This window comes from Melitaea cinxia, chromosome 18 (genome assembly GCF_905220565.1).
Source record: "Melitaea cinxia chromosome 18, ilMelCinx1.1, whole genome shotgun sequence".
NCBI lineage: Eukaryota > Metazoa > Arthropoda > Insecta > Lepidoptera > Nymphalidae > Melitaea > Melitaea cinxia.
Window position 1 is genome coordinate 2,237,496 of NC_059411.1, and position 14,253 is coordinate 2,251,748.

Genomic DNA, 14,253 nt, shown 5'->3' on the forward strand with positions numbered 1-14,253 from the left:
ATGTTGTACTTTAGACACGTATTTTGTTCATTGTCAAGGTCGTAAACCATATCAATTCCACCATGAGCCAGATTCGTTAAAACTAGTTTTAATGTTTTAGAGTATTGTATAATATTCAAAAGCCTTAACGGTGTATGATTTCCTGCGAATACTACCCAAGTCATCTTTGTCTTTTTATATAACTTGGTCAGATAACAAGGGTACGGCTCATCTGAAGGTAAATGATTATCGTAATAGGCAACACCTGTCGCCTCACTCACCACAGGAACACAACACTGCGCAAAAGCAGTATTGTTTAGCTGTGATTTTCTGTAAAGTCGGGGAACTTCCGCAGTTGGGCTGCTCCAGATTTTGAGTAGGATATTTTTTTTTAAAGAATGTGACTTTCGTAATATTCGTTTAATAAATTTTGACAAACAAACGGTAAAAAGTATCACGTGTTGAACCTTGAAGGTAAATTTTTCACTATACATAGAAATGGGAAAAACTATACTTGCCGTTTGATATTTTTATATTAAACTATAGTTTCCTCGCAGTTTCCTCCATAATGCCATTTATATTTATTATTCCTGATTCCTTTATTATTTAGTTTTAAAGATCTAAGCAGCGGGAAGCGACTTTGTTTTATACTATGTAATTATTGTCAATGTAACTGGAATCATCATAATAGCTGATCTATCCATACACGTGTTACTGACCTATGTTTTAGCGGTAATATAACAGCAGTAGCAGTTGTAACAGCTGTGTGAGAATAACATTATTGATCGTTTTATATATCATTAGGTACACATTACACTATCTAATGATAGACGTTTCAAATCTTTCATATAAAACTCTACTCTGATCCAAGAACGTTCAGCCGTGACCGATTTACTAATGTAATTTATTAATAACGGCTAATGTAACTCATCTTGTGTGAAATCATTTGGAAATTTCTATTCCGTATTTTAAATCTGTTTTATTTATAAAAACAAAAATATTATTATACAAACTGGATTTGAGAACCGTTCTGATGTGATGGTTCATTTAAACGACTAAACAACGGCGGTCGTGAATTCGACTCGCGCTCGGAATGGATATCTAGATATGTTCAAATATTTGACATTTATGACAAATGTGAGCTGTAGATTCTGGATCTGGTCGTTATCAAAGGTATCTGATAACGATCGTTACTCATAGTAGGGAATATTCACCATGAATGAGATCGTGTAAAGTGTAAACGATTCAGCCTGTAACATGTTACAGCTGAGCGTAGGTGTCTTTGTAGGAGTAGGAATTGGACCTTAATCCACCACGCTGCTCCATTGCGCATAAAACAATAAAGAAAAAGTTTTCTAAAGTTTTGTATAAGTATCTAACCAGTATTAAATAAATAATACTTATTTCACATATAACCATTTATGTGTGGCGATCATAAACTCGCAACTGCCAGCGAAACAGCTAGCCGCTGTTATTAAACAGTAACAGAAAGTCTATTAAATCTGTACATCACACATAATGTGTCAGCACACCACACGCGAGGCCGTGCCGAGCAGTGCCAGGAGTTTCAAAAAATCCGGGACACCACATTCTGTGTGCACTTACTTTTCCCTAGCGCCTTGCAAAGGTTTACGGCGTCTAGAATCCGTCGTCATGGCAACCACTGATAAACAACACAAGCACTGTCAAACCCTTACGTGTAACGCAGAAGGGGAAAATTCTGGAATTGGAAGTTATCAAGGAATGTATGACGAGACTGTGGAGGTGAATGCTAGAGAGATAGAAAGTCCGCCGAGTTCAGACGAGGAAGCAGTGAAGGCAGCCATGGCGAAGTTTAACCCGCCCGTGCGACACACGGCGAGGCACGACTTCGATTCGGAAAGCGAAAGCGATTCCAGTCCGGATAATGAAAAGTTCGAAAATCTCTCTATAGAGGAAGACGAGGTATATAGTAATGATACATAGAAACGTTATAATTAATAAATCGTGTAAATATTTAGATTTGGAAATAGTGTATTTCCAAAATCACTGATATTCATTTACAATTAGAATGTTTTAATAAAACATCTGTATGTAAAGTTAGCGTATTAATGCGACAATAGTATCCACTTTAAAAAATAAAAAAAAGGATGTTACTTTTCTTTGTTTTTTAAGAGGCTATAGAAGTGCTTTTAAATTTTTAGGTTTCGTTACTAAGATTAAATATCTTGTCTCTGTCTTTGATATTTGTAATTAGTTTTAGTTTTTGTAATAAGAATTTACTTTTTTAAATATATATTTAATGAGGAATTATGGTTTGCAACGCAATCAAAGAAAAATAAAAATACATAGTTGAAAATGTGAACATGTGCGTGCAAAATTACAGTTACCACGCGAGCGTCATTATTATTAAGCGCGTGATTATTAAATGTTCCGATGAATAGATATCTTTTTATAGTCACCAGAAAGAAAACCAGATCAAGAAACTGCCACTAAGCAGTTGTCTAAGAAAACCAATGAATTGTCTAGGCAGCCTAGCAAACGACGCGATTCGTCAAATTCAGGTAAACAAACTCGCAATTTTTATTGATGCTATAAAAATTAAAGTTTACAAGTTTTATATATTAAAGATTATCCAGACAGTTTAGTATTAAGTTTTTCAAAACCTAGACGGTTTCAGTATATCCAGCACGAAATAGGTCGTTTATTTTGCATAAACATATCAAATGTCGGTTAATACAATGCAATATTTTGCAATATCAGAGTCTGACAGCGCGGATGGGGGCGTAGAAATAGCGGATCCTGTAGCGAGTGGCGGCAGCGGGCGTCGGAGGGGAGTTGTGATCCCTGCTGAGGGCGCGTACGATCCGAAACAATACCAGGACTTGAAGGTACCGCCGGATTTGGAGAATGTCTTCCAGTATATCATGAAGTGAGTGCTAGAGAATTAGATAAATATTTTTGGAGGTAATATTTATTTCCGGAAATAAATGATAGAATAATATCACACAGTTTTTTTTTATCTTTGTTCTACTACGCAGTACTAAAGCGATAGATGCATATTGTAGACGTATATAAATAAATAACTGATAAAACCGGAATGGTTGTTACATTAGAAAATAATAAAATACAAAATAATACAAATATTCTTTATTGTACATTAAAAAAAAATATGGCCACAAAAAATCCATTTTGATATCAGATATTTTGACACCAGACGGTTTCGGGTTCAAATATGATATTCTTCAATGAGAAATACGCTGGTTCTACTAAATGTTTCTCGGCGGTGCAGAGTTGTATCACGAGGATAACTGTATTTTTCGGAAGACTGTCGGGCATACATATTGTCCAAAGTGATATTCTTAGATATTACTTTTATTCATACACACTTCAGCCTATTGCAGTCCACTGCTGGACATAGGCTTCCTCAAGTTCGCGCAAAAAATGGTGCAAACTCACGTGTTTTGTCCATAGTCACAATGCTGGGCAGGCGGGTTGGTGATCGCAAGGCTGGCTTTGTGGCACCGAAGACGCAGCTGCCCATCTTCGGCTTGTGTATTTTAAAGCCAGCAGTTGGATGGTTATTCCACCATCGGTCGGCTTTTTACGTTCCAAGGTGGTAGTGAAACTGTGTTATCTTTTAGTCGCCTCTAACGACACCCACGGGAAGAGAGAGGGTGACTATATTCTTTATTGCCGTAGCTACACAGTTTATTCATAACCTTATCTAAAACTAACTGTACCGGCGACTACGTACGCGTGGAATTAAACAAAAAAGTTATTGTTAGTTCGCAGAGTAATAAAATAAATAAATTTCAAAATAAATTTAACAAAAAAATTTCTAGATAAATAAATTTCTAAAATAATTTAACAAAAGCTATTTGTTTAGTTAAAAAAAAAAAAAAAAAACTAAAAACTTATGCATTTATTCATTTAGTAAAAAGCCGTCAATTTAATATTACAAACAGACACTCCAGTTTTATTTATTTGTATAAATTAAACTTTGAGTAGTTTCACTTTCTATTCAAGAATAGATATTCGGCGGACGTGTGAACGTAAACAATACAATGTGCGGCGATAAGCGTTAAGTTCAAACGCGATTATACTTAGATTGTATAACGTTTCTTCTCACATATGAATAGGATCACTATATTATAGTCTGTGTGAACCGTCTTGAGAAAAATATAAATGTTTTGAAAAAAAATAATTGCCTACCTGTTTGGGATTTAAATAATGAGATCGAGAGTTTATAGATATTTTTTTTTCAAAGTTATCTAGAAAAGAAGTGAGTCGTAATGATGTGATTACTAAAATTATTGATCACTGTCGAGTTAAGTGCGATATTAGTTTTAACTAGACATAAAACCTTTCCTTTCTTTCGTACCTTTGAGTGATTATTTGTATCCGGCGAGATGATTTTTGTTTTCTTTCTATTTATCTAAGTTTTCATGCTCTACTGCGTCTGAATAATTTTTGGTTTGAGACTAATTAATGTATTAAGTAAAAAATGATATTCGCTTTTTACTATATTGTTTGTTTTAGGCTTAAGGCTATATTTTATTTTATTTTATTAGGATAGCTTACAGCTTATTATAACTATAACTAATAAATATAATAACTATAACTATAAAATTATATATATATTATAACTATAACTATAAAATATGTATTATTCATATACCTACGATGAGTTTAAATTTTAATATTTTTGTTTCAAGCGGATGTATTTCTGCATTAGCATAGCATTTAAGAACCCAAAAATGTGGTCTTAACGTGATTGTCCCAGAAAAACAACAAAATTTCAAATTTAAATAAAGTAATTAAATGTGAGGAGTGATCCAGAATACATGTAAATACGGGGATAAAAGGAATGACAAGTTAATTAAATTCATAGAGGCTATGACATTTTTTTTTATAAATCAAGTTAACTACGTAACTCGGCAATGCTGTATTTTTTATCTATACTTAATGCCATAGTATGCAATTATTTTTTTTATATAAAGGACCTGGGTGACCGAGCTTAGCTCGGTATTTTTAGTAAATCGTGTTTTTTGAAAATCATATTTAAATACGAATTACATATCGATAAAATATGAATAATATTTTTCGATTTTATTTTTTTTAGAAAAAAAAGAAAAAAAACCGATAATCGATCTGGAAAACTTGAGGATTCGAACCATGATCTTTTCGGCCGAGCGCGATCGGCCGATTTCCCCTGAGCTATTACAACTTTATTGACAGATGCGAAATTTACCTTCTTATTCTAACGATATTGTAGCCATTTTTTCATTGCCTAAAAACAGGGATAAAACGACATTTTCTAAAAATGAATCCTAGCTAGATTTATTTATCTCCCCCGTAATCCCCTGCATACTAAATTTCATGAAAATCGTTGGAGCCGTTTCCGAGATTCTGATTATATAGATATATATATACAAGAATTGCTCGTTTAATAGTTTTTTTATATAAATTAAGCAAAGTGAAGATTAGAGAGTATAGAGGGTGTAACATCCGAACCTAGAACCTTCTTTTTATACACGCTTATAATTTTGGCAGGGAACTTTAACGGTCTAGGTTGATTAATCTGTCCTAATAACCATAATGTATTTCGAAGGTACACACCACAAAAGATTGACATAGATTTCAAGCTACAGCCCTTCATCCCAGAGTATGTGCCAGCGGTAGGCGACACAGATGCGTTCATCAAGGTGACCACGCCGGCGACTGGTCTGCGCGGTGAACCGCTTGCAGAGAACGCGCTGGAGCATATCGACAACTTGGGTTAGAGTTTCAAATCCCTTTTCATACGTTTATTTTAAGATATGCACGGATTAGTGGCATTCTAGTATTTCTAGCTTAGTAAATTTGAAGACGTTTTTATGCTACTGCAAAAAAATTAGGATCCCAATTCGATTGTTTTTTAACCAACTTCAAAAAAGGAGGAGGTTACTCAATTCGACCGTATATATTATGTATGTTCGTTTTATGTATCTTCGTCGTTTATGAACCGATTTTGATTATTCTTTTTTTGTTGGAAAGGAGATAAGTGTGTTACCATGATAAGGAAACCAGGATCTGATGATGGAATCCCAGAGAAATCGAGGGAAATCCCCCAAAATCCGCATAACTTTTTACTGGGTGTACCGATTTTGATGATTTTTAAATTTAATCGAAAGCCGATGCTTATCATGTGGTCACGTTTACTCGATCATCGACATCTGATTACAACTTTTGGAGTAATCTTTGATAATGCGTTTTTACTTGACTATTTTTTCGTCTACCTACGTTGTATTAGTTGTCGATGTAATTGAAGTCGTTTTTTTTTCGTTTGCCAGCAAACACAATTATTGTGTTTGTTTCTTCATAACTTTTCACTTGTTGTACCGATTTTAATTTTTTTTGTTTGACATTTGGTGCGATGTGTGGATTTCAATTTCATTTAGATGTGACTAGTAGTTTTTCGATTATCCCTAATAATTGTATTATACTTATAGACTTTAATTTAAGTTTTTTTTTGTTTGTGAACAAACTCGGCTATCGGCGATAGATACCTATATTGTATTAAATTGTAAGATTCTCAATATAATAGCAAACGACTGGTGTCGTGCTTTTTGTTATTTGACTGTCCTTATTATTTTTCTTAATTAAACTATTTACTTAATTACATCTTATAATATTGGGGTTTGATTCGTGAAATACTTGTAAAACCGACTTCCTTTTTGAAGATTAGCCAAAAAACCGACTGACGAAACGTTTTAAACTTAATTGCATTCTGGAAAGCCGTTATTTTTAAACTTGCCACGTGTGTGTTGTTTCATCTGACTCGTAACCCCTTTTTAAGAATTTAAAGCTATAATTAGTATTTTATGACGTTGTAGGTTTGACAGTTTTGGACGAACCGGCGGCCGAGCAGAGCGACTCGGCGCTTCTTCATCTCCAACTGAGAGCTATTTCTAAAACTTCGAGCGCTAAATCCACCGTCGTAAGTTATAACCTTTTGATCTTAACGATCAAAGTAATAATTTTTATATATTTAATTTCGTGATAATCACCAAAGAAATTTTTAAGCATACACCTAAATTTTTTGTCAGTTCAAGATCGTCTTTCTAAAATTACATCCTGTCTTAAATTAGTAATCAGACGAGACTAGAAAATTTATTTCGTAGCTACCAGAGCAGCTATAATAAGACGATAATAGCGATAGACGAACATGGTATGTTTGTCTTAGTGACTATTCTTGTAATCTTTGAGATCTTTGAGAATCTTGATTCGTAGAGTGTGGGTGATAGAACAATGTTACATCGAATACGAATACTTTACTCGGATGAAAACCTGTTACAATAAACTCTTATCTTAAGCTATTTCAATACTTTACTAAAAGATGTACGTCTCACTGTAATAAATCTATATCTATACGTATAATCTGTTTGTAATATTAAAATAACCGCTCTTTACTAAATGCATATGGATGTATACACGGTACGTATACCAAAATAACATTTTTTACAATTTTTGTCTGTCTGTCTGTTCCGGCTATTCTCTGAAATGGCTAGACCGATTATGACGAGACTTTCACTGGCAGATGGCTGATGTAATAAGGAATAATTTAGGCTACTTTTATTTTAGATTTTTTTTTATTTTATAACTCTGCGAAATGAACAATAATTATTTTGTTATATTCCACGCGGATGAAGTCGCGGGCACAGCTAGTAGACAGTAGTAGAAAAGAAAAGAGAATCGTGCGAATTTCGCTAGGTAAAATAGGTCAAAATGTCTGAGATGTTCTGTAATTGAGTGTAACATCTGACTAATTACATTTCATACGGACACAAATTTATGTTTTTTTTATATATATAAGTTGTTCGGTAAACAAGCGTACGGCTAATCTGACGTCTGCAACACTAGAAGCATTTCAAGCGCGTTGTCGACCCTATCCCCAATTCCCCCAAAGACCTCTTCTGGTCACCTTACTCGCCACAGGAAAGTAACACTACTTGAAAGCAGTATTATTTAGCTGTGATCTTATGTAAGGTCGAGGTACTTCTGCAGTCGGGCTGCTCCATATTTGTGCAGGAAATTTCCTGCTGTTCCCTACCTCAGTTAAAATTTATTTATGTCTCATTTGAATCTGTTATATAACTTAATTTCACTGTAATTACAATGATAAATAGGTTTCGAAATAATTTTATGTATGTATGATATATATATATATTTATATGCTGGCCTGATGTTGTTAAAAAAAGATAAACAAATTTTTAAACGAAAAAAGATGATAGATTAGAGACTGTTCAACACGTTAATTAATGCACGGCTTATGCAAATGTTAATTGTATGTGTACGCGAGTGCCAGATCGCTGTTTAAACGTGGTTCGCGAAATTTTATGATAATGTAAAGTAGAGCGAGATAACGAGGCAAGTCATCTTCAGTTCAAAATAAAACAGGACGAGCTAATCTCGATTTGTCTTAAGAATTGTAACTAACTTTTACTTACGGTCTAAACATCTTTTTATTAATTTTTTCACTTGATTAAATATTGGTAGGTACTTCGTCTTTCCGTGTACTCATCAAAAAGAGATCTTTGAGAACTCTTTTTGATGAGTTCACGGAAAGAAGGTCAACAAAAGATATTCATTTGGACGTTAAAAAATTGACATCCCATTTACGAGTTAACTAGCTGCCCGGACAGCCTTCGTTCTGTCAAAAGTTAATAGTAATTTTTTTTTAGTATTTAAACCTTCCGTGGGCCTTAAGGAACATATAAAAATAAATTAGCCGAATTGGTCGCGCCATTCTCGAGTTATGCGCTTAGCAACATTCATTTTTATTTATATTGATTAAGAACTCGGAATTCTGAGCTCATAAAAATAAGCTACTTAAGACGTCATGTTAGAACTTCAATAAGAAAGGACTAATAAAAAACTTTATAGTGAAATCTTTATGATTTGGATACTACAGCTTTAAATTTCCCAAATCCTAGACAATGTTTGAATACAAGTTTCGTTTGGCAGCTGACGCGGAAGATAGAGAGCGCGGAGAACAACCCGCGGGCGGTGGAGCGCTGGGTGCGGGACGTGAGCGAGCTGCACGCCGCCAAGCCGCCGCCCACGCTCGCGTACACGAGGTACGGTTGGCAGAACATATACCTTATATTGATCTTGTTTGAAGTGAAACTTCTTTATGCGCTCTCGACTTGGGGAGAATGAGCTGGTGAGTGCGTGACGAGATTGTTATGAAAAGTGTGATCGGACGAGGCGAACGGAAGTTGAGATAGAGATATCAGTTAGACGGAGTTAAAGAAGTTATACTTCAGTCGTGTGGTCTAAAGCAGGATTTTAAATAATATGTCTTTGTTGGGAAGATTATTCACTGTTTGGTAATTGATTAATCATAAACATAAGTTTGATATATTTTACTTACCTAATGTCCTTTTCTCGTAAAAAAAAAAACTTTTATAAAAAAGATTACTTATTATAGGTTTTATTTTAGTGAAGGCTAAATTGTTATGTTTATACTTAACAACGGAATTAGTGCTTTGATTCTAATATAGACTTAGTTATTTCGAAGATTCAATCCTTAATCGTTTATCGTAAACGCATTTTGAAAAAAAAAATAAGATATTTACGTTTAATCTTAAAATCTTCCTACTCTTTTTTTGGAAGTCGGTTAAAAACATGTATGCAATGGCGAGTTTCCAATATAAATAACTAACCTAACCTTATATTTGTGATGGTTGCCGACCGTATACCATGTAAACACTGTCGTCAGTAAACGAATTAACTCTCATTGTTTTCAATGTCAGTAACATTTATACGGTTTTGTTTTATATCGAGCATCAAATTGGACTGCACTTAAAAATAGGAATGAGTGTGTAGAATATTACATTTTAATAGCAATCGACACAGTTATTACGCATTACTATAAATCAACATTATTTGTAATTGCGTCTGTTCGCAAACGAAAATAACGGCCCAATTTACATCGACAAGTAATACAATGTAGGCATAGGCGTATCCGGGGGGGCATGGGAGGTCAGCTGCCCCCTCTGGAAGTTTTATGTTCTACAATATATAATGCTGAATTAAACATTTAAAAAAATGCATTTTTGACTTAAAGTTTATTGATTTAACTATTATACCTATAAAACCTATAAGCTTTGGTGTAGTGATGCAAGTAGTTGTCTAAAACACCGACGGTTTGTGGGTTCGATTCCCGCTTGGGATGGATATTTGTATTTGTACAAATATTTCTTACTGGTTTGGATGTCTGTCCTTGTAGGTATCCCCAACGTGTTTCGGAGAGCACGTTAAGCCGTCGGTCCCGGTTGTTATCATAAATATCTGATAGCGATCGTTACTCATAGTAGCATATTCGCCAATCCGCAGTGGAGCAAGCGTGGTGGATTAATCTCCAATCCTTGTGTGGGATGTTACAGGCTGAGTGCGAAAGCCTATAAACTTTGTTTCATGTAGCGACCAAACAAGCTAGCGCTCAATGCGCAAGCGCATTCAATTAAAAAAAGAATCAACAAAATCGTTCCAACCAGTAAAAAGTTCTCATAAAAAAAATTACAGTCGGCTTTACCTTCTCCTTTTTGCAGTCAGTTAAAATAGGAATGAGTGAAATGTTAAATTGTTATCACAATAGAAACAGCTGTTATAAAAACTTTTTTATTTGTTATTAAATACTGACAATATTTACTGTAAACATTTTTGTCATTAAACCTTTTTAAACTTTGTTTTAGGTATCGCGTTTTAATTTATATTATCTTCTTGGTCTATGGTCTTTTAGTTCAGTTGGCGCACAAATATTTGCAAAATAGATTAATATTTATGATTGTCGATATTGTAGTTATTTTAGGTTATAACGTAACGTAATATATTTATATTTTGCTGTTTAAAAATGGGTTTTCTAATGCGAAAACATTTACTAAAATAAACAAGTTGTTCGTTATTTTATCACGTTCGAATTTTACGAGTGCAACTATAAAATCGGTAAAGTCGGTATAGAAAATATTTATGAGTAATAAAACAATCTCAGAATTGTTTTATTGGCCATATGTATGAGTAATCTTCAAAAGTATGTAACATTAATTTTATATTGCTACTAAAAGCATTATTTATGTAATATTGTCTCATACGACAAGGGCGGCAAAGAAGCGGACGCTGCACCTAATTATTAGCGGTTACCGTAACCATGCAACACCAGAAGCGCGTTGCCAACTCTAAGCAGGAGCTCTGTAAGTTTGAGGCACTTCCTCAAACGAGCAGGATTATATCTAGCAGTGAAAAAAAAAATTGTTTCATTCTATACTTTTGCAATACTGTTACATGCCTATATTTACATTTTACATAATATTGGGGCAGAGATCGCTATTTAGAGATAAGTACGCCACTGGTTGAGATATTTGTTTGTTTGTTTTTAAGCGACTCCCAAAAAAGGAGGAGGTTCTTAATTCGATTGTTTTTTTTAACATGTATTAATTACTTTTTGATGTATAATAAAGAGAGAGTGAGTGAGTATAATAAAGAACTCTTATTTACAATAGAAGAAGAAGATTACTTATAGAAACAATAAAAGTTATTTTTTTTAATAAACTTTCTAACTTAACACTATAATAATATAAAAAGAGGCGATAATATCTACTTTCTCAACACATGAGCATTTGAACGTGTAACATCTGATTATGGTTGTTAATGAGGAGAATTAGAGCGTAAAGCGTCATGATACACTATTGTAGCGGCGCGGAAAATATTCGTACCATTTTGATTAAATCCGTTCCTTTCTTATACACAACAATGTTGGCTTTGGATTCTGCTTTCATTGAAAACTTTTTTTGTTTAGTTAGTTATGTCTGTATTTATTTAGATGGGTGGTTAATTTTATTGTGTAATTTGTTTTCTGTTACATTTTATATGCATAGTCACTAATCTATCTGAGTCATAATAAAATTAGGTGGATTAATGTAAAGAGCAACCTTACAAGTATGAAAATTGAACGCGCAGTAAGTAGAAGAGTCATACATAATATAGATATGTTAACAGACCACTCTTTACGTAAATACAAATATATAATACTCGGACGTAATTTTTTTTTTAATTTTATGATAAATTTTAGATACATAAGAAAAAAGTATAGATATGTTATACGGTAAAACAAAATGTTTCTCCTGTGTGTGTGTGACGCAAATGGTTCTTGTTATGCTTATATGAATTTTAACATGGTGTTTTATATCCTTTTTTTTTAAATACATCTAGGTCGGCAAACAAGCGTACGCTTCACCTGATGGTAAGCGATTAACTTATAGACACTTGCAACACCAGAATCATCGCAAATGAGTTGCCGACCCTACCCCCAATCCCTCCCAGGAGCACTGGGCACCTTACTCACCACAGCAACACAACACTGCTTGAAGCTATTATTTAGCTGTGACCTTCTGTTAGGTCAAGGTGTTTCCCCAGTCGGGCTGCTTCACAAATTGTGTACAGGATAAATCTTATGATTAGGTAAAACCATTCTTTTAAACAATTCTACAATGTGATTTAGCGACAATTTGAAATTTGCTACAAATCGCCTTCATTTAATTCAGGACTATATCCTGCCCACGCACATTGTACATAATTATATTAGTAGCAATTATTTGATTCCGACTCACTTATGTCATCAACGAGTACTAAACCGTAAATGTATAAAATATATCTTCGGATTAAAAAACCGAGACAAACGACTCAGGATGCAGTTTCAGATGGCGCCAAAACCATCTTTTACTCGTGTCGTAATAGGTATTGATTATTAAGAATTTAATTTTGACACAAGTTAGATCTTGAAAATATTCTAAGGGATATCCAAATTGAAGATTTTTAAGTTACAACTAATGACGATAATTTTAATTTAAATGATTTATTCCATTGATTTGATAATTTATCTCAAACGCTAGAGGGGATGGCTCTATCAAATGTCTTCACCTTTTCTAAAACGGAGCAGACTTCTTTTTTTAAATTATTATTTTTTTGCCATGACTGATTTATTAACATTAATGTAAGTGTTGTAAAATTACAAATATAGTATTTATTTTTTTTAGCAAAATGCCCGACATAGACAGCCTCATGGAAGAATGGCCAGACACCATGGAGGATACACTCAACGAGGTCGGGTTCCCCGCCGCGAACATAGACTGCTCGCTATCTCAATATATAGATTTAGTATGTGCACTATTTGACATTCCTGTCCATGGTGATACTTTAAATGACAGAATACAAGCGTTGCACCTGTTGTTTAATCTGTATTCAGCTGTCAAAAATTCACAGTTATACGCTGAGAGGGAGAAGGAAAAAGGGGGAGTAGGGGGATGAAACGCATGCAAATATGTTGGATTTAATTAATGCGTGTCATTTAATTGTTGTTTCTTATTTGTTAAAGTGTCACTATATAATTAAATAAGATTTGTAATTTTTTAGACTACTTAATGGCAACGGTATTATTTATTATATACATATACATACATAGGTTCAGTTGTACAGTTGTAATTGCTGTATATATGATAGTAATGTAAATTAAATAATTGAACGATTGTTTTAGTTTATACTTAATTTTGTAAATAAAACATAATTATTACTTTGGCAATTATTTATTTACAAATTTTGTAACAATGCTTCAGACAAAAATATACACTCGCCATTCCTTTAGACGCTATATTGTAACATAATACAAATTATAATACACTATTTTGAAATTGACGTCTCATCGAGAACTACTTTTAAAGATTTTCATAACATAATTAAATGGCGTGGCGAAACAAATTGTCATTATGGTATTAGCGTAAGATCTGTTTATAATATAAATTATTTGTTAGTGGTTGTAGTAAAATGTCTATATTTTATTTATATCTGTACTTTTAATACAGGAATAAACTTAAAAAATATTTATAAATCTCGACGGATGTCCAAGAATCGAGATTACAATTCAGTCATTTGTCAAAAAATATCCCGACTATATAAGTCAATTTTTAAAGCGATCCATTATTTACCACTGAAAAATTCATTCAGGACATGACAATAGTATATGTCACGTCAGCTGCACGGAAAATTTGACAAACTTACCTTGACGTTGTCATACGCAATTACCATGACAATGTCATAGGCAATTTTTGTCTCAGTTAGTTTTCATATACACCAGAAAAATATTTTGGGCCGTTTCCACTGTTTGCTGATGTATAATAGAACTTTAAGGGCCAGTTCCACCGCTTGTGGATAAAATCACGCGAATAAATTACGAAAAGAGTTTAATAGCAGGAGGTA

At 33.6% G+C, this 14,253-nt stretch overlaps 1 protein-coding gene across 1 annotated transcript; it reads left to right on the plus strand.

Moving 5' to 3' along the window:
• The first annotated feature begins 1,497 nt into the window (after positions 1-1,497).
• Positions 1,498-13,851, plus strand: LOC123662440 (intraflagellar transport protein 46 homolog). The gene is made up of 7 exons (XM_045597282.1): positions 1,498-1,941; positions 2,417-2,522; positions 2,722-2,890; positions 5,573-5,739; positions 6,837-6,940; positions 8,968-9,080; positions 13,038-13,851. Exons 1-7 carry the CDS (start codon positions 1,498-1,500, stop codon positions 13,306-13,308), a joined length of 1,374 nt encoding a protein of 457 aa, XP_045453238.1. The 3' UTR covers positions 13,309-13,851.
• The last annotated feature ends 402 nt before the right edge of the window (positions 13,852-14,253 follow it).

Coding starts and splice junctions, on each gene's coding strand:
- LOC123662440 (XM_045597282.1), top strand. CDS start 1,498: ATGTGTCAGCACACCACACGCGAGGCCGTGCCGAGCAGTGCCAGGAGT. Junction 1,942..2,416: donor AGGTATATAGTAATGATACA/TAGAAACGTTAT, acceptor ATCTTTTTATAG/TCACCAGAAAGAAAACCAGA. Junction 9,081..13,037: donor CCCACGCTCGCGTACACGAG/GTACGGTTGGCA, acceptor TATTTTTTTTAG/CAAAATGCCCGACATAGACA.